General features: G+C 40.4%; 1 protein-coding gene across 1 annotated transcript in view; it reads right to left on the bottom strand.

Moving 5' to 3' along the window:
* The window catches only part of LOC126210636 (nuclear RNA export factor 1-like), a 158,808-nt gene that overhangs the window by 98,805 nt on the left and 34,276 nt on the right, over positions 1-25,727 (bottom strand). The window contains exon 6 of the mRNA XM_049939953.1: positions 9,876-10,002. Within this exon, the coding sequence (XP_049795910.1) occupies positions 9,876-10,002 (127 nt within the window). The remainder of the gene's footprint in view (positions 1-9,875; positions 10,003-25,727) is intronic.

The raw sequence follows: 25,727 nt of genomic DNA, 5'->3' as shown, positions 1-25,727 counted from the left end.
GCTGTGCAGAAGAAGATTTAAAAGAAAGAAGGTGTTATAAACAAAATTTCACTCTAGCAAAACAAGGAACAGAAGCAATGGCATGGTTGTCACAAGTTTCCCCAAGTGTAATTCTCTGATGTTTCCCTCACAAATTTTGAGATCTCCAGGGTAAGTTAAGATGTAAGTTGACAATCTGTCTTTGCAGCTATGGTACAAGAAACAATAGTGCAAATGAGGAAACATAAAAAAAAACTTGTAGACAGATGGCATTGTGGAAAAAGCAAGCCAAATAGTGTATGTGTTCACTAGGACCACTGATGTTATTTTATTTCAGTAAAACGAAACACGTCTGGTGACAAAAACACACATTTCCTTGGAATCGCAAGACAGATTTACAAATATCTTCACCGATTTCAGAAATAACCTCATAAAAAAAGTAGGCTCCTTTGAAAAAAGCGTATAAGGAAGGGGAAAATTTGTAAACTAACACTGTAAGTGACCACCAATAAAATGTTGGTTCTCCTATGTTCGCTATTGTCGGTTATTATCCACTGCGTTATACCTATTATTTTACATGAATTGTGTGATTTTCTTTTAAGAAATATATGAGTACATAGTGTCCAAACCACCATCAACTGACACAATTTTCTTCTTCTTATCATCCATACATTCTAGCATATAAACTACTTTCGAAGTGCCAAAATGTACTAGAACAAATAAAATATCTATCAAACTCCACCTTGCACAACATACTTGTGGTGAGACAGTCCCAATTCCTGAAATCGACCAACCACGGTCTCTGGCTTGCTGAGGAGCACTGCAGTCCTGAGTACATGGATGAATCATGAAAATCCGCTGCATTATGCCACACTTAAACAGACCCAAGCCAATGGGCAGATCAGTGAGACTAGATCGGGCGGGCAGAGCCTGCACATTAGTAGAAACTGAATGGCTTCAGATCGGTAGGCCCAATCTATTATAGACACCTGCAGAAACGGCCTGCAGTTTTGGCCCCTCACAGAAATCCACTCTTGTGGCCAACTATTCACGAGCCACAGACAGCATGTCGATGAAATGACACAGCGGTGATCAATCCGTGCAACAGATAACTTGTTCAAATACTCTGAGAATCAATAATCAGGGTAGGTAGCAACTCACTGTAGAGATGATTGCTGGGCCACAAACAGGCACAGAAAAAGACCATCATCCTCTCTCAGCTAAATTTTCAGCCACAGCTTTTGTCACAAAAGAAGAGCACACACACAATCACAGAATCACTCAGACACAACTCCTGCACACACGATCACTACCTAAGGCTGCTGCGTCTACAGTCTCTGAGAATCAGATCCAAACAAACCACTCCTCATGCCTCTTGTTGGCAGCTGCTAGGCTAGTGACAAGAAGTGATGGCAGCACTGACTGAGAGCTGAGGGGAGCGCTGGGGAGGGGAGAAGCAGCAGTAATGAGGGAGTGGGGAAGTGGCACACATACTCAGCTACAACCAACCAGCGACGATGCATGACACCACAGTAAACAGACCATTTCAACTACTGGGACAAAAACCAGATTTTTCCAGTTTTTTTTTTTCAAATTTCCCTTATATTTCCCTGATGTGTTTGAAATTCCCTGATTTCCCTAATTTCCAGGACCTGTGGCAACCCTGAATGAATACAACAACATGGGATGATCAAATAGAAGAAATTAAATTGAAATTAATACAAAAAATCATGTGCACAAATAAAACAAATGAAGAAAACAGCAAAAAAGTGTAAATGTAAAATGTAATATGATGATAAACATGGTGTGACAGAAGGTTAGAAATTTTAAAAACGTACATGTAAACCAATTAACTGAATAAAAACAAATATCAAACTTATTTTGATATAGATTAAAAAATTAAAACATTTTGAATTACTTGATGAGTTTCAAACTGACAACCTACTGCACGTCAGGTACATATGCTAACCAGTATGCTACAATACCTCTACTGTCAATTTTTAAGGCTCCAGAATTTCACATAAAATTATGTTGTTTTTTTTCCCCAACTTCTCACAAATGAGAGCACATCAGGGTGCATGGGAACTTGACCTACATCACTGTATAGATGGTTTCAGAAACTTGATCTCACCCAAGAGAACCTCTCCTTGTGAGTAATGAAAATGAGTAAGGATGAGGCAGAGACAAAGTCCAAGTCAGAGATACGAGGTGTCACCAGTGACGAGGATTTGCAATCAGGTAGCTTGGTTGAGAGCAGATAATGTGGTTGTAAATAATATATTGGCAGAGAAGGATCACGAAACAGAATTGTTGAGGTCTCAGGTTCTAAGGGTGGCTTCAGCTATTGCTACCCTTGTTTCTCCCTCCCCTGGCAGGACATCTGAGGATATGGTAGCATTTGTAGGAGATCGGCTGATTTAGGTGGTTGGTTGGATAAGCAGTTATCAGAGATCCTTAGGAAGTTTGATGGGGAATTGAAGTTATTTGTAAGGTGCACGGAAACATCGTTTACTGCAGAGACTTTTTATTAACTGAGGCAGGGGTTGGAACAACAGTATAGGAAGCAGAATAGTGCACAGTTTTTGGTGAGGAGTTGGGTATTGTGTCCAGAATGCATGACGAGGCAGTGAAGAATTTCATGGACAGGACTAGGAAACTGAATGTTCACACCTACAAGATCACAGAATGATGAAGTGAACAAGGTGGTGCCGCAGGAGGCCAAGCAATGGTCACTGGATGCTTTTCTGAGGGATTTGATGCCAGAGATGTCTAGGATGGTGCATACTGGGGCAGCTAAAACTCAAGGGTTAAGTGAGCACAAAAATACCAATAAACTGAAAAAGTGGTGAGAGTGATGGATCGAAGACATTTATTTGCATCAAATATAAAGTGTTTTAATTGTAGACGAACAGGTCAAACGCACAGGCAGTGCTTCCAGCAAAGGAGGAGTGAGAACGAATTCAGAGGAGCAATGTTCTATAATGGGTGTGACAGACGGTAGGAAACATAAAGCTTTGTTGGACACAGGGGTGCGTGTATCAATGGCCTCAACAGAATCAGTGGGAAGGAGGCATTGGAACCCACTACATTATAATTTGCACAGTATGGGGAATGGTATTACACGACCACAGGCAGCAGTAGTGATGAGTTTTTCGTTTGAGGCAACCAGGTTTAAGCAGGAGGTGGTGTCTCATGTAAGTTAGAGGTACAGTATCATGCCATAATAGACCTTTGACAGTGTGTAGTGGAACTTAGTGGGAAGACATTCTGACTATGGGAAACTGGTATCAATGCTGATCTTCTGCGAAAACTATCTAATGTGCAAAACAACCCACTTAAGCTACAAGCAATGACATGAAGGCTCGATTCGCATGATTGTGTGTCAGGAAGCACCGGAAAGTCACTATGAGTGAATGTGGAGCCTGCATTACCAGTTGATATATTATGCATAATAGAAAACCATTACAGGGTAGCAAAACAGTGGATGGATGTATCATTTGGTGAAACGCAGTACTGTATGCATACAAGAGAGGCACAGAGACACAGTAGTACCTGTCAGAGTGGATAATTTTGGACCCAAAGAATTTAAGTTGTTAAAGGGAATGTTACTGGCTACACTGAAAATTCTGGACGAGGAAAATTGCCACACAGAGGGTGTTGGCTACAGTGGGCACAGGATGCTGCTAGGACTGCATTAATAAGAAACTGAAGCAGTTAAAGGGGACAGAGAGGACACAGTTGGAGGACCAGTTGCTAGAATTTCAGGATTTGATTCCCCTCCCTCCCTCCCAATAGAGCCATTGCCTGCTATGCCAGTAACACAAAACAGCATTCCAACAGGAAATGAAGGACCAGCATATCAGGGGCTGTACTGCTCTTCCACAATTGCTACAACCAGTTCCGGAGGAATTTATAAACCAACAATTGGCTGCTAGAATTACAGAAGAGAATAGGAGTTCCTGGGGTCTGGAATTGTGATTGTAATGAAAGTCTATTGATGGCTCAGATTATGACCGATGCCTAATGAATTCTGAACTTCACGAAGACTACAGACAATTTAGGGCAAAGCCAATACTTCTCGACGATGGAATGAAAGAGTGGATACCGTCGGTTAGAAGTTGCTCCAAAATCTAGCCCAAAAATGGAAAGGGGAGGGGGAGGGGCGGATGGGACCTGTTATTGGTCATTGTCCTCCGATTGATATATGGGGGAAAGCTTGAAGAAGGATGCTAGTTAAGATGGTGCTGTACCTGTTTGCCGGAGGCAGACTGAGACCACTGCAGGGCCATCACCTGGACAAAGGAGTATATTTTGCAAGCAACCAGACACATGGTTATCCAGCCATAGGTGGTCATTACGGTTATTATTTAATGTATGGGAGACATGGAATGAAATTAGGAGGTTAGACAAATTGTTTAGTGGGATAAAACAGTTAGTGGTTAGTAGCAGGAGGCTGAGAGAGGTCTTGAAGGAGCACAGGAATTTGCTTGAGGCATACGGATGTCAAAAGGAGCAGATGTAGTAGGTGATCAAAGAGTAAAAAAGGGGAAGGTCAGACACTGGAGGTAGACGACCGAAGATCATCTTCGAGACAGCAGACACTAGTGATGTGAGCGAGTTGAAAAAATGGCACACACCGCACAGGGGTTAGCAGAGGCAAATAAACTGTGGAGCGGAGTTCCACGCAGATCGTGAACACAGGGAGCAGCATGCTAAACAAGTTATGAATGCTCCAAAAACTGACTAAGGAAATTGTGGATTATGCCAGGGTCTCGACTAGTACTTTGAACTGGGATTTGAAAGCAGTATGAGCTCGAGTGCCTGTACCAGATGCAAGAGTATCGTTCATGAGGCTATTGAAGTCATCAGAGGATAGTATTGGGGATGCAAGTTTGAAGTTAATGAGCTCGCAGGAAGCCATCCTTCAAGCGATAAATGGGTAGTTGCTGTCACTTGAACAGTATTTGAAATGATTGAGGAAGATACAAGGAGAATTGTCATTAGAATTACAGCTAGTGGTAAAGCTGACCAGCCAGAACTTGCCACTCTACTATCATGGTGCTACAGTGTGTGTAACCACGAATACAACACGATTGTATGTATCAGTGAAAGTACCAGTAGCGGGCATGAACACAGTGTTCAGGTGTTACATGGTACACACTTATGTGGTGAAGTTAGCAAGTCGTGAAATTTATGAAAGTAAGAGAAGAACAGGTGCTGCTATTAACGGAAGAAATTAGAATTATATATTAATACCTTCAGCTGCTGACGGGCGTTGCTATATATCAAGGGGGACAGGTGACAATGCGTGCCCTGACTGGGACTCAAACCCGGGATCTCTTGCTTACACGGCAGATGCTCTGTCCATCTGGGCCACCGAGGGCACAGTGGATACTGCGACTGCAGGTACTATCTCACGCAAGCCTCTCACGAGACCCACATTCTCTCCGTATATGTCCACACACTAGAGTCCCTACCCAACACACTCATTACTCATGGAAGACATTCTTACCAAGTCCCGTAAGATTTCGGGTAATATGTGTGCATCCGCACAGAAGAGGAAGGTCATGGCCAGTATTGCCAGAACTATATACTTATATGGATATGGAATCTGCTCTTTCGGGGATGTCCATATAAATATACTAACGGAAGATGTTGATTAACACATGGTGATCACTGAGGATGAGCTCCAGCAATGTCAGATCAGAGTAACCACCATATGCTCGACTCGCAAAATTGGGACAAATGGGAGTACGAGCATCATGCAACTCTTTAGGGGTAAAACAGAGGGCAGTCATTGTCAAAAAGATGTGATCGAACTAGAATCTTGTTTTTGAAAGGCAGGTTTACGTTTGATACCCTACATACCATGATGTAGTGGTGGTTGCTAGATGCTATGAGCATGAGAAACTAATGGGGGCAACACGTTTGGAATTAACAGTCAGCTGATGGTCAACAGGACTGTGTGATATTAAGGGACCTACGTTTCATTTGACAGTTATTATGAGTTATTCTGCTGAATGTGAAATGGCCACAGCTGTATTGCTCAGAAGAAACTAAAGAGATGATGTCCAAACAAAACCCTACCTTCCTAAATGACACCAAGGAACCCAAGAATCGACTGTTCACAAAGTCAGACGACAGGCACAAAGGAGGGGTAGATCACTGTGAAGCAGTTGTTACAGCATGTGGAACAGTGCAGGGATGGTGGACGACAAGTAACTGTGACCTCGAGTGTCAATTCTAACGCTGTAGTGACTCTAATTTTCCTCTTCCTAGTTCTCACATGTTTGAAACGGCATGCTGCGCAGAAGGCTGACCCAGTGTTAATCCGAGTTCCTGTAGGTCAGATAATTCGAGTGAGAGATGGAAGATTTATGGAGCCAGAAATTAACCAGTACTCTGCGTAGTATCTAAGAATAGCAGACTTAGTTTTTGATACTAGAGGGCAAATGTAAGGATGTAGAGGCACATATCACTAGGGGGTAAGATAGATACTGTCTACAGGAAAATTAAAGACACCTTTGGAGAAAAGAGAACTGCTTGTATGAATATCAAAAGCTGAGATGGAGAACCAGTTCTAAGCAAAGAGGGGAAGGCAGAAAGGTGGCAGTAGTATGTAGAGGATTTATACAAGGACGATGTACTTGAGGTCAATATTATGGAGATGAAAGAGGATGTAGATGAAGATGAAATGGGAGATATGATAATGTGTGAACAGTTTGACAGAGCACTGAAAGACCTAAGACAAAACAAAGCCCCGGGAGTAGACAACATTCCATTAGAACTACTGACGGCCTAGGGAGAGCAAGCCATGACAAAATTCTATCATCTGCTGAGCAAGATGTACAAGACAGGCAAAATACCCTCAGACTTCAAGAAGAATATAATAATTCCAATCCCAAAGAAAGTAGGTGTTGACAGGTGTGAAAATTACTGAACTATCAGTTTAATAAGTCGCAGCTGCAAAATACTAACACAAATACTTTACAGACGAATGGAAAAACTGGTAGAAGCCGACCTCGGGGAAGATCAGTTTGGATTCCATAGAAATGTTGGAACACGTGAGGCAATACTGACCCTACGACTTATCTTAGAAGATGGATTAAGGAAAGGCAAACCTATGTTTCTAGCATTTGTAGACTTAGAGAGAGCTTTTGACCATGTTGACTGGAATACTCTCTTTCAAATTCTGAAGGTGGCAGGGTCCAATACAGGGAGCGAAAGGCTATTTACAATTTGTACAGAAACCAGATGGCAGTTGTAAGAGTCGAGGGGCATGAAAGGGAAGCAGTATTTGGGAAGGGAGTGAGACAGGGTTGTAGCCTATCCCTGATGTTATTCAATCTATATATTGAGCAAGTAGTAAAGGAAACAAAAGAAAAATTCGGAGCAGGAATTAAAATACATGGAGAAGAAATAAAAACATTGAGGTTTGCTGATGAAACTGTAATTCTGTCACAGACAGTTGAACAGAAGGGGCAGTGTCTTGAAAGGAAGATATAAGATGAACATAAAAAAACGAGGATAATGGAATGTAGTCGAATTAAATCACGTGATGCTGAGGGAATCAAATTAGGAAATGAGACACTTAAAGTAGTAGATGAGTTTTGCTATTTGGGGAACAAAATAACTGATGATGGTTGAAGTAAAGAGGATAAAAAATGTAGACTGGCTATTGCAAGGAAAGCGTTTCTGAAGAAGAGAAATTTGTTAACATCGAGTATAGATTTAAGTGTCAGGAAGTCGTTTCTGAAAGTATTTGTATGGAGAGTAGCCACGTATGGAAGTGAATCACCGACGATAAATAGTTTAGACAAGAAGAGAATAGAAGCTTTTGAAATGTGGTGCTACAGAAGAATGCTGAAGATTAGATGGGTAGATCACATAATTAATGAGGAGCTACTGAACAGAATTGGGAAGAAGAGGAATTTGTGGCACAACTTGACTAGGAGGAGGGATCGGTTGGTAGGACATGTTCAGAAGCATCAAGTGATCACCAATTTAGTACTGGAGGGCAGTGTCGAGGGTAAATATCTTAGAGGGAGACCAAGAGATGAATATACTAAGCAGATACAGAAGGATGTAGGTTGCAGTAGGTACTTGGAGATGAAGAAGCTTGCACAGGATAAAGTATCATGGAGAGCAGCATCAAACCAGTCTACAGACTGAGGGAAACATTCCACGTGGGAAAAATATATCTAAAAACAAAGATGATGTGACTTACCAAACGAAAGCGCTGGCACGTCGATAGACACACAAACAAATACAAACATACACGGTAAGTCTTTCCGCTCCCGGGATTGGAATGACTCCTTACCCTCTCCCTTAAAACCCACATCCTTTCGTCTTTCCCTCTCCTTCCCTCTTTCCTGATGAGGCAACAGTTTGTTGCGAAAGCTTGAATTTTGTGTGTATGTTTGTATTTGTTTGTGTGTCTATCGACGTGCCAGCGCTTTCGTTTGGTAAGTCACATCATCTTTGTTTTTAGATATATATATATAGTCTTTACAATAAGGAGAAGTAGCACAGAAGCACCACATAGCATAAAGTCCACAGCAGCATGTCGGTAGCTGCCAGTGTGGTGACAGGTGGGTCACAATAACGCACACACCAGCAGATTCTCCAGCGAGGATAGCCAAGTTCAGCAGTAAGAATAGCAGTGCTAGGCAATAATAGTACCATACAGTGGTAGCCAAATGGAAAGGCAGGCAGTGTCATGACACCAGGGCGAATCTCTGCTGGGTTTTTGTGAAACAAATGAGCACCGGAGGCATATAAACAAATCTGGATTTTAAGGTAGGGATCTCTCGTTATCACCGGAGGCCAGCTTTACCACCACAAACCAGAATAACACTGGACGGCAAGACAAACTGGACTCTGCCAGTTGCAGCCATAGGTTCGAGACCGGGGTGAACCTGCCATCTGCACCAAGTCCTTCACGGGTGTCGCATGACTGCCAATCTGTCATCCACGACTGACGCCTCTGGCACCGAGTTCCTACCATGACTCGGCTCTGCGATGTGAGGTGGCAGCTGACTCCTCTCCGAGGGCAGCGAGTTGTACTCCGTGCACAGCAACCTCCTCACACCATCACCCTATCTGCGTGCATAGCCGAGGGCCGTCTCCCGAGTGGCACACTGTAGCAGCATAACACTAAGCACTGCTGACATCGATGGCTGTGGCCTACGGAGGCTGCTGACCCAGCAGCAAGAGGCACCTGCTCGGCAGCAGCGCCCGTACGACAGCCCCAGCCGAGGTCAACGACAAGAGGCGTGCCCCCACCTCACTATGCTATGTATCGAGTTTAATAAAACTCTTTGCAATTGTTAAAAGAGTTTTCACTGGGCCCCACGGACTGTCAGCACCTAGCCCCACGGACTGTCAGCACCTATCCCTGCCCTCCACCTCCCACCATTCCCACAACAGACTGGCACATAACACCACTTCACTGCCGTGATTTACATCAAAAGTGGATGGCAATGGAACTACCTGTCTGCAGTGCTCAAATCAACCACTGTGATCTCTTAAGAAGGTGACTAATTTAGATGGTGCAGCTATATACAGTAGTATTTCATGAATTTTCACCTCTCAAAGTGTATTTAATCAGGGGAATGACCAAAGAAAAAGTTAGAACCTTAAAGGGGGGAAAAAATCCTGACAACAACCAACGCAAAAACAAAATAAAACAAGGGAAAATCCAGGATGGAATGTAACCTAAGCAATAAAGGCGACATGATGCATTCCTCGCTTATCACATAAGCCACTGTAAAATACCTTACCGTATAATTGCTTCCAGAAGCAATATAGACTTTGTTGAGAAGCACAGCCATCAAGTGCATACAATTTACACACCGCTCTTAACACTAACATGTATGATGAAGTCATTTACTCACCAGGAATGCTAGTCAGGTGTGACAGGTCTAAGAAAGTCCCGTCAGAGCTGAGCCTTTCACTGATAATTTTCTGCAGAATTGCAGAGAGGTTCACTTTCTTGGCACGAAGCTCGACTTTCAATTCAATCTGTTGTCATTAAAAATATGTATTAGACAGCATAGAAAACTATCAAAATTTCCTGAAAGAATAAAACACAACACCAAATGATCACTTCAAATGCCAAAGACAACACATAAGTCCTCAGATAGTCCTGTGCAAAACGAACTACTGTAAATGTTAAATACTAGACAAATAAACCACGTAAATGGTTTCACTATAGAATATACGATGACCACAACCAAAGTTGAAAGCAACCATTTTTAAACTCAAATTCCAAAGGTGCAACAAAAATTTACAAGTTTAGATGTCTACAATCTGCACAGACAATGAAGAGACTGAAAAAAATATATGATGAGAAAAAGGATATTATTGCAATAGCTAAGTGAAGAATAGCTGAGGGCCCAGGAGACTCTGGAAGTGTTTGGTACAATATATAATGATAAAAGAGAGGCTTCAAAACCAGATTTCAAATTGTAAAACTTTTCCAGAGGGTGCTGTGGATTCTGATAATAATCTAATGGTGTTAACTGCACATTAAAACTGAAGAAATTAAGGGAAGGTAGGAAATTAAGGAGATGGAGTCTGGATAAATTGGAAGAACCAGAGACTATTTAGAGCTAAAACATGGAAAGGAATACAATAAAAGAAGAATAGTGTGTTAGTTCTGGTTTGGTCAATTTTGGAATGACCGTGCTCGGAGGCAGCACAACAACTAACACAAAGAATATGAATCGACATGAAATTTATGTAATGAGAGATAATTACTACTTGCAGTACTGCAATTAAAGCATGAATTCTTGTTGAAGCTAAATTGGTACCATGAACAATCTTCCTCGCAATGAAAGAAAAATACAATGCAACGTACCAACACTGATGTCACATAAACCATAATTTGCAGCAAACTTGGTGCTTAACAAACAGTCAGTTGTTTGATTATATTATGCTGAAATTATTAAATTGCCTCTAATTGTCTGTGGTTGCCGATCATACAGTTAATCCACTACATATTGTTTGTATTTTTATCACGCATATCAATTACTACACATATCGCTGACACATGAATAAAAATTACACATCCTTTTTGTGTGAGATATAAAACAGAAGTACTCTCAAGCAAGACTGAAACGAAAGCTGTTAAAAAAATGAATATTCTCTGGACATTGTTCTATTGTTACTAAGATAATTTTAAAAGCCTATCTTTGCCATTTTCTGTGGCAGTGTACCAATTTCTTCTTACTAATGAGGAAAAGAAAACATTCATATAAATTGATATTGCAAGAAAAATAAAAAAACAGTATTACACAATTGTCCCACAGTGTACACTGACATTGTATGGAGGTGTATAGTGTTAGGCAGTATCATATGATTAACTGGATGCTATATTACCAATGTGGGGGGGGCGGGGGGTCTCAACGCCCTTTAATTCTCAATCTTTTAGACAGACTTACATCAGGTTAAGTGGAGATGTCAGCTTTACCTTATTATATCTACATATACTAATACAAATAAGTAAAAGGAAAACAAGTTATAAAAAAAAGGGGAGGTACAAATATCAAATACCGTGCATATTCAACAACGCTTGACCAAGTCTCTTTCATTACTGCAGCCACGCGCGTACCAAGTAGTTGGGGGCCTGGCATTGGGACTTTAACAGTTGCGTTCTCGCTGAAAGCTTTTATAACTCGTGCATGTCCATTTCACGTGGAGTGAGACAGCGAAGTTGTTGTGTATTGCACTGTGGATTCTTCCACAAATATTTATTCATTTCTTGGAAACACTGGGTGTCTATGTGGTAATTTTGATGCTGTGGCAGAAGACCTCCAATTTTACGGCCTGGGACCCACTGTTTACCCGTCATAATGAGCTTATTCAGCGGAGAGGAAATCCGTTGATCAGCACCTGACGATAAGGTAAATTCCTTATAAATACCTCTCCATTTATTCAGAGCTGAGTGTGATTTAGTAAAAAATTTTGTGGGTCTGGACATGCGTACTAAGTGTCAACACACTCAATTACATTCATATTATAGAATAAACATGCATAACCTCAGTTACATTGATCATCCTTATATACATATGTTTGGCTATCACAAATTTTTACACGAGAAACGTCATACATAATTCCTTTCACATTATTCATGGGACCTTGTTATTTATCTATGGAGCAGGTGGGAAAGCATCAGCATCTACTTCAAATACACTATGCACTGCTTGTCTAACTACACTTAGTATTGCCTTTAGGAATTAAGGAAGGAATCGATCTGACTACAGGTCCATTGGATTACCAAGGAAAGAACGTATAACTCATATATTGTGTTACAAGAAGACTCTCAGTCAGCATTATTCATGGTAGATCCTTGTTATGTTCCTACTGCATGAAATAGACATAGTTTACTACAAATGACATGTAACTTAAGTATTCATGACGTATTTAATTGTCATAAATGTTGTTGTTTACAATCATCATGTACATATACGTATATGCATATTGTAAAGAGAAAAATGGGTATTGGGAATTTCTGAAGCAGTGACTGTACCCTGTGTGCAGGTCGGCCCATTACTTGTTTGGTAGCATCAAACCTACACTATGTGATCAAAAGTATCTGGACACCCCCAAAAACATACATTTTTCCTATTAAGCACATTGTGCTGCCAACTACTGACAGGTATTCCATATCAGTGACCTCAGTAGTCATTAGCAATCATTAGAGAGCAGCATGGGGCACTCCGCAGAACTCACGGACTTAGAACATGGTCAGCTGACTGGGTGTCACTTGTGTCATACGTCTGTATGCGAGATTTCCACACACCTAAACATCCCTAGGTCCACTGTTTCCGATGTGATAGTGAAGTGGAAACATGAAGGGACATGTACAGCACAAAAGCGTACAGGCCGACCTCGTCTGTTGACTGACAGAGACCGCCGACAGTTGAAGAGGGTCGTAATGTGGGAACACCTGGAACCAGAAATTTCCTGTAAATCACTTTTCAATAAATTCCTGTCAATTTGTCGAAAAGTATTATGACACAAATGATTGAAATTTTCATAATAATTTACACTATATGGATGAGTCAAAGTTTGGTGTGATTTTTGAGTCCTTACAGTTAATAAATTTTCTACTATGGAAACGGTGAGGAAAAAGGAAAGAAAGCTAAATATGACAAGACAGATGCTACTAAGCGTAATCATGCAAGCTATTGCGCAAATTACCTACCCCCTCTGCGTACTCAAACAGCTCACTTACATCTCCCATTGGTGGATAAATTGTCTTTTTAATTCTCTGTTCCTCATTTTCATACAATATGGATTTTTTTGCACTTGTATTCATGCAATAAGAAAGTAGACAAAATTTAGTTTTTCTTTTACAAAATAATGCCAAAATTTTTGCATATGATTCATTTAACATTTGCTAGAAAAAGTCTGTTCATGTTTTGCTATGACTCTGTCCTGGAAAATCAGTTGCCAATTGTGTTAGTTCTGTTTTGGCAGATTTTGGAATAACCGTGCTGGGAGGCAGCCCAACAGCTAACACAAAGAGTATGAATTGGCACGAAATTTATGTAATGAGAGATAATTACTACTTGTAGTACTGAATTAAAGCATGAATTCTTGTTGAAACTAAATTAGTGCCACGAACAGCCTTCCTTGCTGCGCAAGAAAAATACAATACAATGTACCAATACTGAAGTCACACAAACCGTAATGTGCAGCAAACTTGGTGCTTAACAAAAAGTCAATTGTTCGATTATTACAGATATATATATTTAATAGAAGTCACTATTAAGTTATGCTGACATTATTAAATTACCTCTAATTTTCTGTGGTTGCCAATCATACAGATCATCCACTAAATCTTGATGATTAACACACATATATTTTAAAATGTGTTGCAGGATGGAAGAAATTACTGTCTCTTCTTATGGTTGCACATAAAAGTCATGCTTGTAAATAAAAATATTCTTGCGTCTATAATAACTCTTAGTATATATATTTTTGTTTGCATTTTTATCACACATATCATTTACTACACATATCGTAGACACACGAGTAAAAATTACATGTCCTTTTTGTGTGAGATCTAAAACATAAGTACTCTCAAGTAAGACTGAAACAAAAGTTATTAAAAAAAATTGAATTTCTCCAAACATTGTTCCTTTGTTGCAAAGATAATTTTAAAAGCCTATCTTTGCCATCTTCTGCAGCAATGTATCAATTTCTTCTTACCAATGAGGAAAAGAAAACATTCATATAAATTGATATTGCGAGGGGGGGAAAAAATTAATCTATTCCAAACTTAAGCTCTGTCTACATTTTGATAATACTAGGAGAAATAGAATAAGCAAAAAGAAATGGTTTACGTTATCTTCACTGACTTCTTTGTTTATTGCATCTGTGGAATCATTTTTTTAATTATCATAATAACAGGACAGCTGTGAAACTTTTCTCTTTGTTGTCACAAATATTTGCCTATTTCTTCCGAATATGTTGCAATTTGTAAGCTTATGATTACAGTGGGACCCAACAACGCAGCTGTTTTTTTTCTGAAGACATAGTGGATTACACTTCTACACTGATGTGAGAATGTTACAATGTCCCTTGCTTCTAACCATATTGTCTGCCCACCGCTCTCTCACTGGCCCCCTGCTGTTTCCATCGTACCTCACAGTGAGAGTCGACAACACCGCTGCATGAAACATGTAAGTATGCCACTCAATCTAGACTTTTAGCATCTCTTGCAGAAATGTGTGCTATTGATGACTATTTGTCAAATTTTAAACTCAGTTCGGTTCCAAGTACAAATAAACTCACGTAAACTGAAGTTTAAACATGGCAGATGTTCATAAAAAGAAAAAAGTACACAGTATATAAAGTAGTACACAGCATAGGTTCCTGTGGTTGGCAGCATAACAAAATTTGCTGCCTGCTCAACACTCCCCTTCCCGTGCTCATCATATTTCTCAGCCAAGTTGGTTTCACTGTTCCTCCTCCAACCCTTCTGTAGTGCTGTGCTTGTGCAATAGTGAAACACAGACGGCAATGCCTTCTAGGGTGCAGGTCATATGCAACAGTAGCAACTATACATAAATAAAAGATCACAATCACGATGCAGCCCGATTTTTATAACTTTCGCTTGTCCTGCGAGCCAGGATGTCTGTTGCTACTACCTTCACAATGTGTCTTTCCGCTGTAATATATTCTTGCAGTAACAACTGCAGTCAGTTTGATGTGACTTATTCCATTTGTCAGACATTCAATACTGGATTAATTTTCTTTCTTGTTCCATCTGAATGTCTACATCTTGTTCTAAAGCTGACTAAAAGCTGGGTGAAGTTTTCCCCTGGTATTCTAATACGTGAACAGCAAGGGAATTTCTCATTTGCAACCCTCTCAGTAAATCATTACATTTTCTCATAACCAAATAAAATACTGACTTGCATTCAGAATCAAGTAATGGTTTATGAGGAACAAGATTTTCACCTTTGAATGTTATCTTTATTTAAAAACCAGCATAAATGTATGTGTATGGTATCCATATGTGTACGAGGACTTTTATTGCAAACCTGTTCAAATGCAACAAAGGTCTGTAAGTTAGTAGAATTTAATCCTATTTCCTCCAATGTTTCACAAAATTGTCAATTTTTTACGCAGAGCATTAGGTTGTTGTAGTGGCTAGTTCACAGATTCTCACTGATCCCTTGCACTAGTGCTGCGAGTCAAATATCACGTGACTGTTCGAGCGAGGTCGACACTGTATAGAGTTCTTTGGCATATCGGAAAGTCTCGAGCCTCTTCAAATGTAAGCACAGTTTGCTAAACTCTACCCTTCAGAATTCTTCAAAATAAATTTGTATGAAACCTCAGTAACCAAAGCTTCATTTGTAAATATAAGATGAGCCCAAGATTAATCTATTAAATACTGTAAAAATGTTAACCTCAGCAGCAATAATTTAATCTGCAAATATAAGACAACCCTGTATTTTCTGACTGATGAATTTGGAAAAAAAACCCTTGTTTTATAATCGAAAAACAAAGATGATGTAACTTACCAAACGAAAGTGTTGGTACGTTGACAGAAACAATAACAAACACACACACAAAATTCAAGTTTTCGCAACCCACGGTTGCTTCATCAGGAAAGAGGGAAGGAGAGGGAAAGACGAAAGGATGTGGGTTTTAAGGCAGAAAGACATTCTTGGTAGAGTGGGGAGGATTTCATGAAGGATGGATCTCATTTCTGGGCAGGATTTGAGGAAGTCGTATCCCTGCTAGAGAGCCACAGTCAGAGTCTGATCCAGTCCCGGAAGGTATCCTGACACAAGTGGAGCACTTTTGGGGTTCTTCTGTGAGAGGTTCTGGGTTTGAGGGGATGAGGAAGTGGCTCTGGTTATTTGCTTCTGTACCCGGTCGAGAGGGTAGTTGCAGGATGCGAAAGCTGTTTTCAGGTTGTTGGTGTAATAGTTCAGGGATTCCGGACTGGAGCAGATTCGTTTGCCACGAAGACCTAAGCTGTAGGCAAGGGACCGTTTGACATGGAATGGGTGGCCGCTGTCATAATGGAGGTACTGTTGCTTGTTGGTGGGTTTGATGTGGACAGATGTGTGAAGCTGGCTATTGGACAGATGGAGGTTAACATCGAGGAAAGTGGCATGGGATTTGGAGTAGGACCAGGTGAATCTGATGGAACCAAAGGAGTTGAGGTTGGAGAGGAAATTCTGGAGTTCTTCTTCATTGTGAGTCCAGATCATAAAGATGTCATCAATAAATGGTGGTGGTTGTTAGTGTTTTACGTCCCGTCGACAACGATATCATTAGAGACGGAGCGCAAGCTCGGGTTAGGGAAGGATTGGGAAGGAAATCGGCTGTGCCCTTTCAAAGGAACCAACCTGGCATTTGCCTGAAACGATTTAGGGAAATCACGGAAAACCTAAATCAGGATGGCCGAAGACGGGATTGAACCGTCGTCCTCCCGAATGCGAGTCCAGTGTGCTAACCACTGCGCCACCTCGCTCGGTGTCATCAATAAATCTGTACCAAACTTTGGGTTGGCAGGCTTGGGTAACCAAGAAGGCTTCTTCTAAGTGACCCATAAATAGGTTGGCATACGAGGGGACCATCCTGGTACCCATGGCTGTTCCCTTTAATTGTTGGTATGTCTGGCCTTCAAAAGTGAAGAAGTTGTGGGTTAGGATGAAGCTGGCTAAGGTAATGAGGAAAGAGGTTTTGGGTAGGGTAGCAGGTGATCGGCGTGAAAGGAAGTTCTCCATTGCAGCAATGCCCTGGACGTGCGGGATATTTGTGTATAAGGAAGTGGCATCAATGGTTACAAGGATGGTTTCCAGGGGTAACAGATTGGGTAAGGATTCCAGGTGTTCGAGAAAGTGGTTGATGTGTTTGATGAAGGACGGGAGACTGCATGTAATGGGTTGAAGGTGTTGATCTACATAGGCAGAGATACGTTCTGTGGGGGCTTGGTAACCAGCTACAATGGGGCGGCCGGGATGATTGGGTTTGTGAATTTTAGGAAGTAGGTAGAAGGTAGGGGTGCGGGGTGTCGGTGGGGTCAGGAGGTTGATGGAGTCAGGTGAAAGGTTTTGTAGGGGGCCTAAGGTTCTGAGGATTCCTTGAAGCTCCGCTTCGACATCAGGAATGGGATTACCTTGGCAAACTTTGTATGTAGTGTTGTCTGAAAGCTGATGCAGTCCCTCAGCCACACACTCCCAACGATCAAGTACCACTGTCGTGGAACCCTTGTCCGCCGGAAGAATGACGATGGAATGGACAGCCTTCAGATCACGGATAGCCTGGGCTTCAGCTGTGGTGATGCTGGGAGTAGGATTAAGGTTTTTCAAGGAGGATTGAGAGGCAAGGCTGGAAGTGAGAAATTCCTGGAAGGTTTGGAGAGGGTGATTTTGAGGAAGAGGAGATGTGTCCCGCTGTGACAGAGGATGGAACTGTTCCAGGCAGGGTTCAATTTGGATAGCGTCTTTGGGAGTTGGATCATTAGGGGTAGGAATAGGGCAGAGGTTTCAGATTGGGAGAGAGGTTTGGAGGAAAGGTTAACTACTGAATTGGGGTGTTGTGGTTCCAGATTGAGTTGATTAGAATTTTGAGGTTTTGGGAGGAGTGGAGCTGGAAGTGGGAGATTGAGTAGATGAGAGAGACTGGATCTGTGTGCAATGAGAGGAGGTTGAGGTTTGCTGGAAAAGTGGTGGAGGGTGAGTGAGTTGCCTTTCCGGAGGTGGGAAACGAGGAGATTGGATAGTTTTTTGAGGTGGAGGGTGGCATGCTGTTCTAATTTGCAGTTGGCCTGTAGGAGGATGCTCTGAACAGCCGGTGTGGATGTGGCAGAGGAAAGATTGAGGACTTTTATTAAGGATAGGAGTTGATGGGTGTGTTCATTGGCTGAGTTGATGTGTAGGTGAAGGATTGGGTGGGTGAGGGCAATGGATTGTTCAGTTTGGAACTGGTATAGGGACTTTTGGAAAGAGGGGTTACAGCCAGAGATGGGAACTTTAAGTGTGAGGCCTTTGTGGGTAATGCCAAATGTCAGACAAGCCTGAGTAAATAAAATCTGGGAGCGTAATCTGGCTAGGGCGAAGGCATGTTTGCGGAGGGAATGTAAATAAAACTTAATGGGGTCGTTGTGGGGATGTTGTGAGGGTGACATGGTATTAGAAGGTGGAAAGTGTAACATGAGGGTGAAATGAAAAAAAAATAAAAATATATGGGGAGAGATAAAGGTGAACTAGAAAGCAACTGGAGATCTGGTGTGAAAAAAGTCGAAAAAATGTTGGTTAAAGCTGAGTTATGTTGATCCTGTGGTGAACTTGGGTTGGTAAACAACGATGTGCACAAAGGTTAGGTGATTGTGTTGCCTCCAAAACACGTTAAAGGGTGGAGAAATTCGGGAAAATTTCGAAAAAACTGCGTGTAAATGTATTAAAAGGAGTGGTGGCAGATTATGAAAATGAGGCTAACAATTGTCTGACGAAGAAATGACGACGTTAAAACCTGTGGGAAGCGGCTAAAAAATCATCAGTGATGTAGGAAAAATGGAAATGGAAATAAAGCGAAAGTTGTTAGAACTATCCGAAATGATTGTTTAAGAGGTGAAAGGAACCGTTTGTGAACTGGTAACGGTTATGAGAGTGGCAAAATACTCCCAGATGTCAAGAAAAATGTCATATTTCCAATTCAAAAAAAGGCAAGTGCTGATAGGTGTGAACAAATTAGCACCTTTCATGCAGAAATCCTTTGATTTAAAAATTCCCTCTCTTCCAGATGCCAGTGCGGCGATGCCCCATCCTGTTGGTAAATGGTATATGAAGTCGTTCAAATCAGTCTCCAACTGTGGGAAAAGAAAGTTCTCAAGCATATCAAGATAAGTACTTCCTGTAGCAGCATTCCATACACTTTTTCCCACAAACTGCACAAATCACATCAAATTTCGGAGAGACCCCTCTCATGTTGTGCAGCTTCATGTGGTTGTTCCATACCCTATATTCTCACATTATGACGGTTCACCTTTCCATTTAAATGGAATGTTGCCTCGTCACTAAACACTAAGCATGGAAGAAAACTGTCATCCTCCATCTTGCCAAGAACAAAATTACAGAACTCCACACACTGTCGTTTGTCACCTTTACGAAGAGCTTACAGCAGCTACATTTTGTATGGTTCCATGTGTAAGTGTCGACACAACATACGCCAGTGGGGGTATGTTGACCTGTCGAGCTACATGATGAAGAGATTTCTGCGGACTCCTTGTGAAACAATAGCAGATGCGTTCAAGATGTGTCAGACACTTGGGGATGGCCCATACGACCTGTTTCTCGGAATTTTCCATGCCATCGTCTTAATGCTACATGCTGTGGGAGGATCCACAGAAACACACCAAACCTAGTACGAAGGTCATGCTGAACAGTTATTACTAACCCGCACTGCGCATAATGTAGAACACAAAATGCGTCTTGTTGTCCCGGCACCATTTTTGCTAGAACTGAAGTGGGCACACACTGCTGCTACCTAGTGGGAACTATGTAAAACTCAAGAGTTTGCTCTTTCCAACAGTATGTTGCTCAAGCACATATCTCAAACAACGTAATAGTTATGATTTTTTTTTTTTTTTAATTGGACAATTCTTCTCGATACACTCTGTATATCAACTGGCCTGAAGAGAATGTGTGGATTACTCCAGTATCACAATCAAATATTAAAGAGACATTAAATAAATAAGGTAACAAGAGAAAAAACTAGATGGGAAAGGAGTGCCCCAATAGCGCAAAAAAATAGGGGACTTAGTATTAGTAAAAAAGCATAATAGAAGTAATAGAAGTCTAAGAGTGAAGGACTAACACTCTTACAAAGGACCATATGTAATAACACATACCCCTCACCCAAAAGCAACTGTGCTAACCAACCCAATAACTAGAAAAAAAAAGGATGTTTAACATGCAAGATTAAAACTCTTTGTAGTCAGTGAGCAATTCTTCACTATATTATATACAAATTTGGAGCAAAGTAAGATTCAACGAAATCCCACAACCATTTTTTAGGTTAGAGAGTATGATGTCAACAATGATCCTATGTAAAGCAGAAAAGAGATGAAATATGGAAATTAAATAGTAATTCAGAGAGGAGCGGTAATATGAGCTGAATGGGATGGTAACTATGAAAGTCATGGTTGATATCAAACCATGAGGTACATGACAAAGGAGAATTAAGTATTAATGTTATAGTTACTAACAGAAATAGTTATTAACTGTCCATTGGGATGTTTTCTTTAAGATTTGAAATTTCTACATTTCCTTTTTTTTTTTTTTTTTTTTTTTTTTTTTTGCGTGAATTGGGTATATTAATTAAGAATACATTTTCGGTTCAATCAATTTAGATTAAAGATACATGGTATTAGTATTAAATGGTGCACATGTTGGAAGCTTTAGTGGATAAGAAGATGTGATCCAAGTCAGATCTTCAGGAATGATATCTCCTGGTTTCTATCTGGAAGAGAATTTGGACCTGCATGGCATAGTTCAAACTTCATGGATGTAAATTTTTTGATTAGAATAATAATGGTGGTAAACATGATTAACCTAAGGAACCCACCAGATGTGTGATATAGGTATGACAGTAAGTGGATGTGTACGGTGAGAATGTTATGAAATAACTGTAAGAATCAGGATTTCAGCATATGAACAGTTGGGGCCATAAGAAGCAAGAAGTTTATAGTGGCCATGCTACATGAACAGTGGTTTTATGAACAGATAGACCCTCTCAGTAGTAATGAAAAACATAATCAGGATAAGAAGCATATGTTGTGAATAAATGTGTAGTAATTACGTAAGTTACTGTATGCTCTCATTTATTATTGACATGTGTGTAGGCAGGCACGGTCAAGCAATATTGAGGAGCAGCAGATGTTAGGGAGCAAATACACATGGTGGCCAGTGGGTGTTGGCGATATGCACCCTTACTGCTGATTTGAGGTTACGAGATCATGAGTGTTTGTGTTTACAGAAATATGAGGTCTGTTCAAAAAATTCTGGAACATTCGTAATTTCACACCAATAGTGTGCTTGAGTGAACTGTGGTTCACATCCCTGCAATCGCCTGTGTTTACTGTGTAACTACCAGAAGTTTCACTGTTGTATTTCTGTTAGCTATTGTCCAAGCCCTTTATTAAGTAGAATGTTGCGTCGCACAGTTTGCAAATTTCGAGGTGACAGTGTATGCATTAAATTGTGTGTGTTATTCAATTCAACCTTTACAGAGACATAACAAATGATGCAGGAAGCCTACAGAGATGCATGCTGAAGCCATACTTGGTGTTACGTATGGATCACACAGTTTAAAAATGGCTGGATGGAAGTTAATGACTACCCTTGTTCAGTACGCTCTTCAATGTCTACCGACGATGCTTATAGCAGGAATGTCAACAAAATTGTGTGTGCCAATCAAAGACTGACTGTCCGAGAAATTGCAGAAGAATGTAACATTTCAGTTGGATCATGTCATGAAATCCTGACACAGTAACTTGAAATGCATCGTCTTGCCACCAAGTTTGTCCTAAGGCTCGCGAATCAAGACCGAAAGACCTTTGCCTCACAATCTGTGAAGAGCTTTTGGATAGCGCAAATGAGAACGAGAAGTTCCTTACGAGAATCATAACTGGTGATGAGACATGGGTCTACAGTTATGATGTTGAGACCAAGGTTCAATCATCGCAACGGATCGGGAAAGGTTCTCCAAGACCAAAAAAGCTTGTAGGTCAGATAAAATGTCAAATCCACGCTGATAGATTTATTTCACTTTTAAGAATTAACTAATTCTTGCCACAGGGACAAACTGTTAATCGATGGTACTATTGGTATGTACAGTGATGTCTGTGACAAAATTTGAGAAGGCAACATCCTGAAATGTAATGAGATCATTCATGGCTCTTACATCATGACAATGCATCTGCACATTCTTTGCTGTTGGTGCATGACTATTGCACAAAACACGAAATTGGTCTGCTGCCTCATCCTCCACTCTCTCCAGACCTGGCCCTGCGAACTTTTTTTTATTTCCAAAGTTGAAAATCACACTGACAGAACAAAGATTTGCAATAACAGACGGCACAAAAGAAAATTCACAGTCGGCGCGTAGCGCAATCCAGCAAGAGGACTACCATGACTGCTTCTGGAAGTGGAAATGGCGTGGGGAGCGATGTATCAACTGTGTGAGAGAGTATTTCAAAGGAGATCGTGTGCAATAATTAAAAGGTAAGCAGAGAAAAATTGTGGACCAAGTTCCGGAATTTTGAACAGACTTCATAGATAAGGCAGAGAAATGAATTTCGAAAGTCTACGTTTAAGTAATAACAGATTTAGGTAAAAGGAAATTAGGTTCTGTTTGGATTGGTGTGGTAATTTACATCGGAGATATTCTGGCGGTGTCAGATGGCTGCTCATGACATCAGAGCAGGTACGGCTCAGAGTCTGTAGAGCAGCTGGCACGCCATGGAGCTCCATCTGTGGAAAAGTTCTGTGATTGTGGACTTGGTGACCAGGGAGACATATGGGTAACAAAGAACTGATTTTGACCCAGAAACATCATGAGAGCCTGTTCTTGTTATTGATTGTAAGAAGTTGTTGTCAGTCAGAAGTGAAACCAATTTTTAATTGGAATAATAAACCCTTGTTTGTGAACCCACCAGTGACTGTTACTACATAATAGTAGTCATTCCACAGGAGTACTCTGGTGGAAGGCAGGGTCCCTCCAAAACAAGTGAGAAGATCATATTAAGGAGGAGAGAATCCTCACACTTTTTCCCCACATTGACATACCTTATAGAAAAAATAAATTCCTGCAAGAATAATGTCCACCTACTGTGTAGCAACTTACTTTTTGAGAGTAGCGTTAAAGATGTGTGGGCACTATGGACGATGTTATCGTGTCCTGCTAATAGGTATTTAAACCTTTTCAAAAGCCCATACTACTGGTAATGTCTCTTTTTTTCATTATGCCATAATTTCTTTCAGTATACGTGAGCATATGGCTGACAGATGCTGTAAGTGTGTTTACAACTATAACATCCAATCATGTTTCTCAGTACAACTGGGCCCCGAAGCCATCGTTTGAGGCATCTGTTGCGAGATGAAACGGTTGGTTGTAATTGGGTTGTACCAGTAATGGTGCTGAACTTAAACTTTCCCTGATAGCTAAGAACTCTGCTGTGCATTCTTCTGGCCATTGCCACACTGAATATTATTTCAATAATTTGTTCAAAACCTTTCTGTAAAATCGTGCCAGCCCAAAATATGCTCACAGTTGGTTTTTGTTCAACAGTTGTGAACATTTACTAATTGCATATAATTTATAAGGTCTGGTCTTACTTCCCTATTTATCACACGTCCTACAAATTTAACTTCAATCCTACCAAACTGAGATTTACAAAGTTTCAGGGCAATTCCCTGTGAATTTAATTGAGGTATTAGTTTATCCAATGCGCATATGTGATTCTCCCAGGTTTTCAATACAATTACAATGTCATCTATGTATACCAAGACTATGTGTTTCGGATCACCTCCAATTGCCTTATCAATAACTCTTCATGAAGACAAGCACTGAGAAGTTCAATCCAAGTAGTAGAACCTTGAATTGATATGCTCTACCCTCAAACAGAAATGCTGTATATTCAAGTGGCATCTATGTAGTTTAATTTGCCCATATCCATATGTTAAATCCATAATACTAATGCACTTCACACTGCAAATCCTGTCAACAGCTCATCTATTATGGGTGGTCCTATTTAGTGTCCTTGCACCGAGCACTAGCCTGACTGTTCCATCTCGTTTCTTAACAACAACCAGTGGGTTATTATAACAACTATTAGATACTTCTATTACATCCCAATCTCCCATCCTATTAATTTCATGCCTTGCCATAGCCTTTAATGCTACTGGTACCTTGTATGGTCACACATAGAACAGATCATGAGGTTTTTGGTTTCAGTGAATATATCTCTTTATGACTGGTAAGTAACTGAATAATCTCTACTTCCTCCTTTGCATTAAGTCCTCATGATTTATCAATATAAGCTACTATATCCTTCACTGATACTGTTTCCATGTATGTAGGGACCATATATATCTCTGTTTCATGTATTGTAGTTTCTATTGCGAGTCTTACATTCATCTGACTAGCTGCCATGGACATTAATGAAACAACAATTTTACTGTTACCAGTCACTGTTTATTTATCTCCATGACGCATTTCAAAGGTTTAAACCTCCATCATCAGGTGGATTTACATTTGTTAGTGTGACATCTGTGTGTGTGTTGTGTTATGATTTTTTGGAGGAACTTGTGGCACAAGTGGAGGTTTAAACCTTTAAAATGCGCCGTGGAGATAAATAAACAGTGACTGGTAACAGTAAACTTGTTGTTTCATTTAATGTCAATAACAGTCACAGTAAAACCTAACCTAAAATGTTTGCATTTAAAGTTGCCTTGGAATCGAGTGGTAATGGTACTAGTTGCTGAGTGTTGCCATATAGAAATGTAACATGTCTCTTACAAAAGTCTAAAATAGTTTTCGAATCTGATAGCCAGCCTGTTCCCAGAAGAATGGGGATGTTTAAATCAGATACACAGAACATCGGGTAACTAAACTTATATGGCCCATAAAAAAATGAATTAATATTTCTGCCTACATTGATTTATCATCTTTTCCTATAATTCCTATCAACTTCACTCCTGTGACCAGTAGTGCCAGGAATATATGCATCAAATTATAAGTCATTAGAAAATTGTGGTCCACAACACAAATTTCACTGCCCAAATCCATAATTATATGTACTGGTATCTTACCTATTGTACCACGTAGATTTGGTCAGATGTAATTTTTAATTATACATAGATTCTCATCTAATAAAACATTCATCATCATATTACCTCTATCATACCCAATCATATGGGATTCCAATGATGCTGGCTCAATTGCAACAGCTTCAGAAGACTGAGCCTCTCTTCCAAAGCTTATCAGTTTTCCCTCTGTGTGTTGTTATGAAATTCTTGGGTGTCCCAACTTCCATCAGGAGTAATTCGATTACCATCTCTCCATCTATTGTTACATTGTTATTGTATTCATTTCTCTGTTCTCTTTGTCCCATAAATTGACTGTTAATCTGAACTTATCTACTGTCCCTAATTATGTTTACATGATTATTTTTCCAACATTCTGACAGGCTTTCTATTGTATCCAGCTGT

This window comes from Schistocerca nitens, chromosome 10 (genome assembly GCF_023898315.1).
Source record: "Schistocerca nitens isolate TAMUIC-IGC-003100 chromosome 10, iqSchNite1.1, whole genome shotgun sequence".
NCBI lineage: Eukaryota > Metazoa > Arthropoda > Insecta > Orthoptera > Acrididae > Schistocerca > Schistocerca nitens.
Note: the sequence above shows the minus strand (reverse complement) of the source record. Positions and strands in the feature narration are given on the sequence as shown.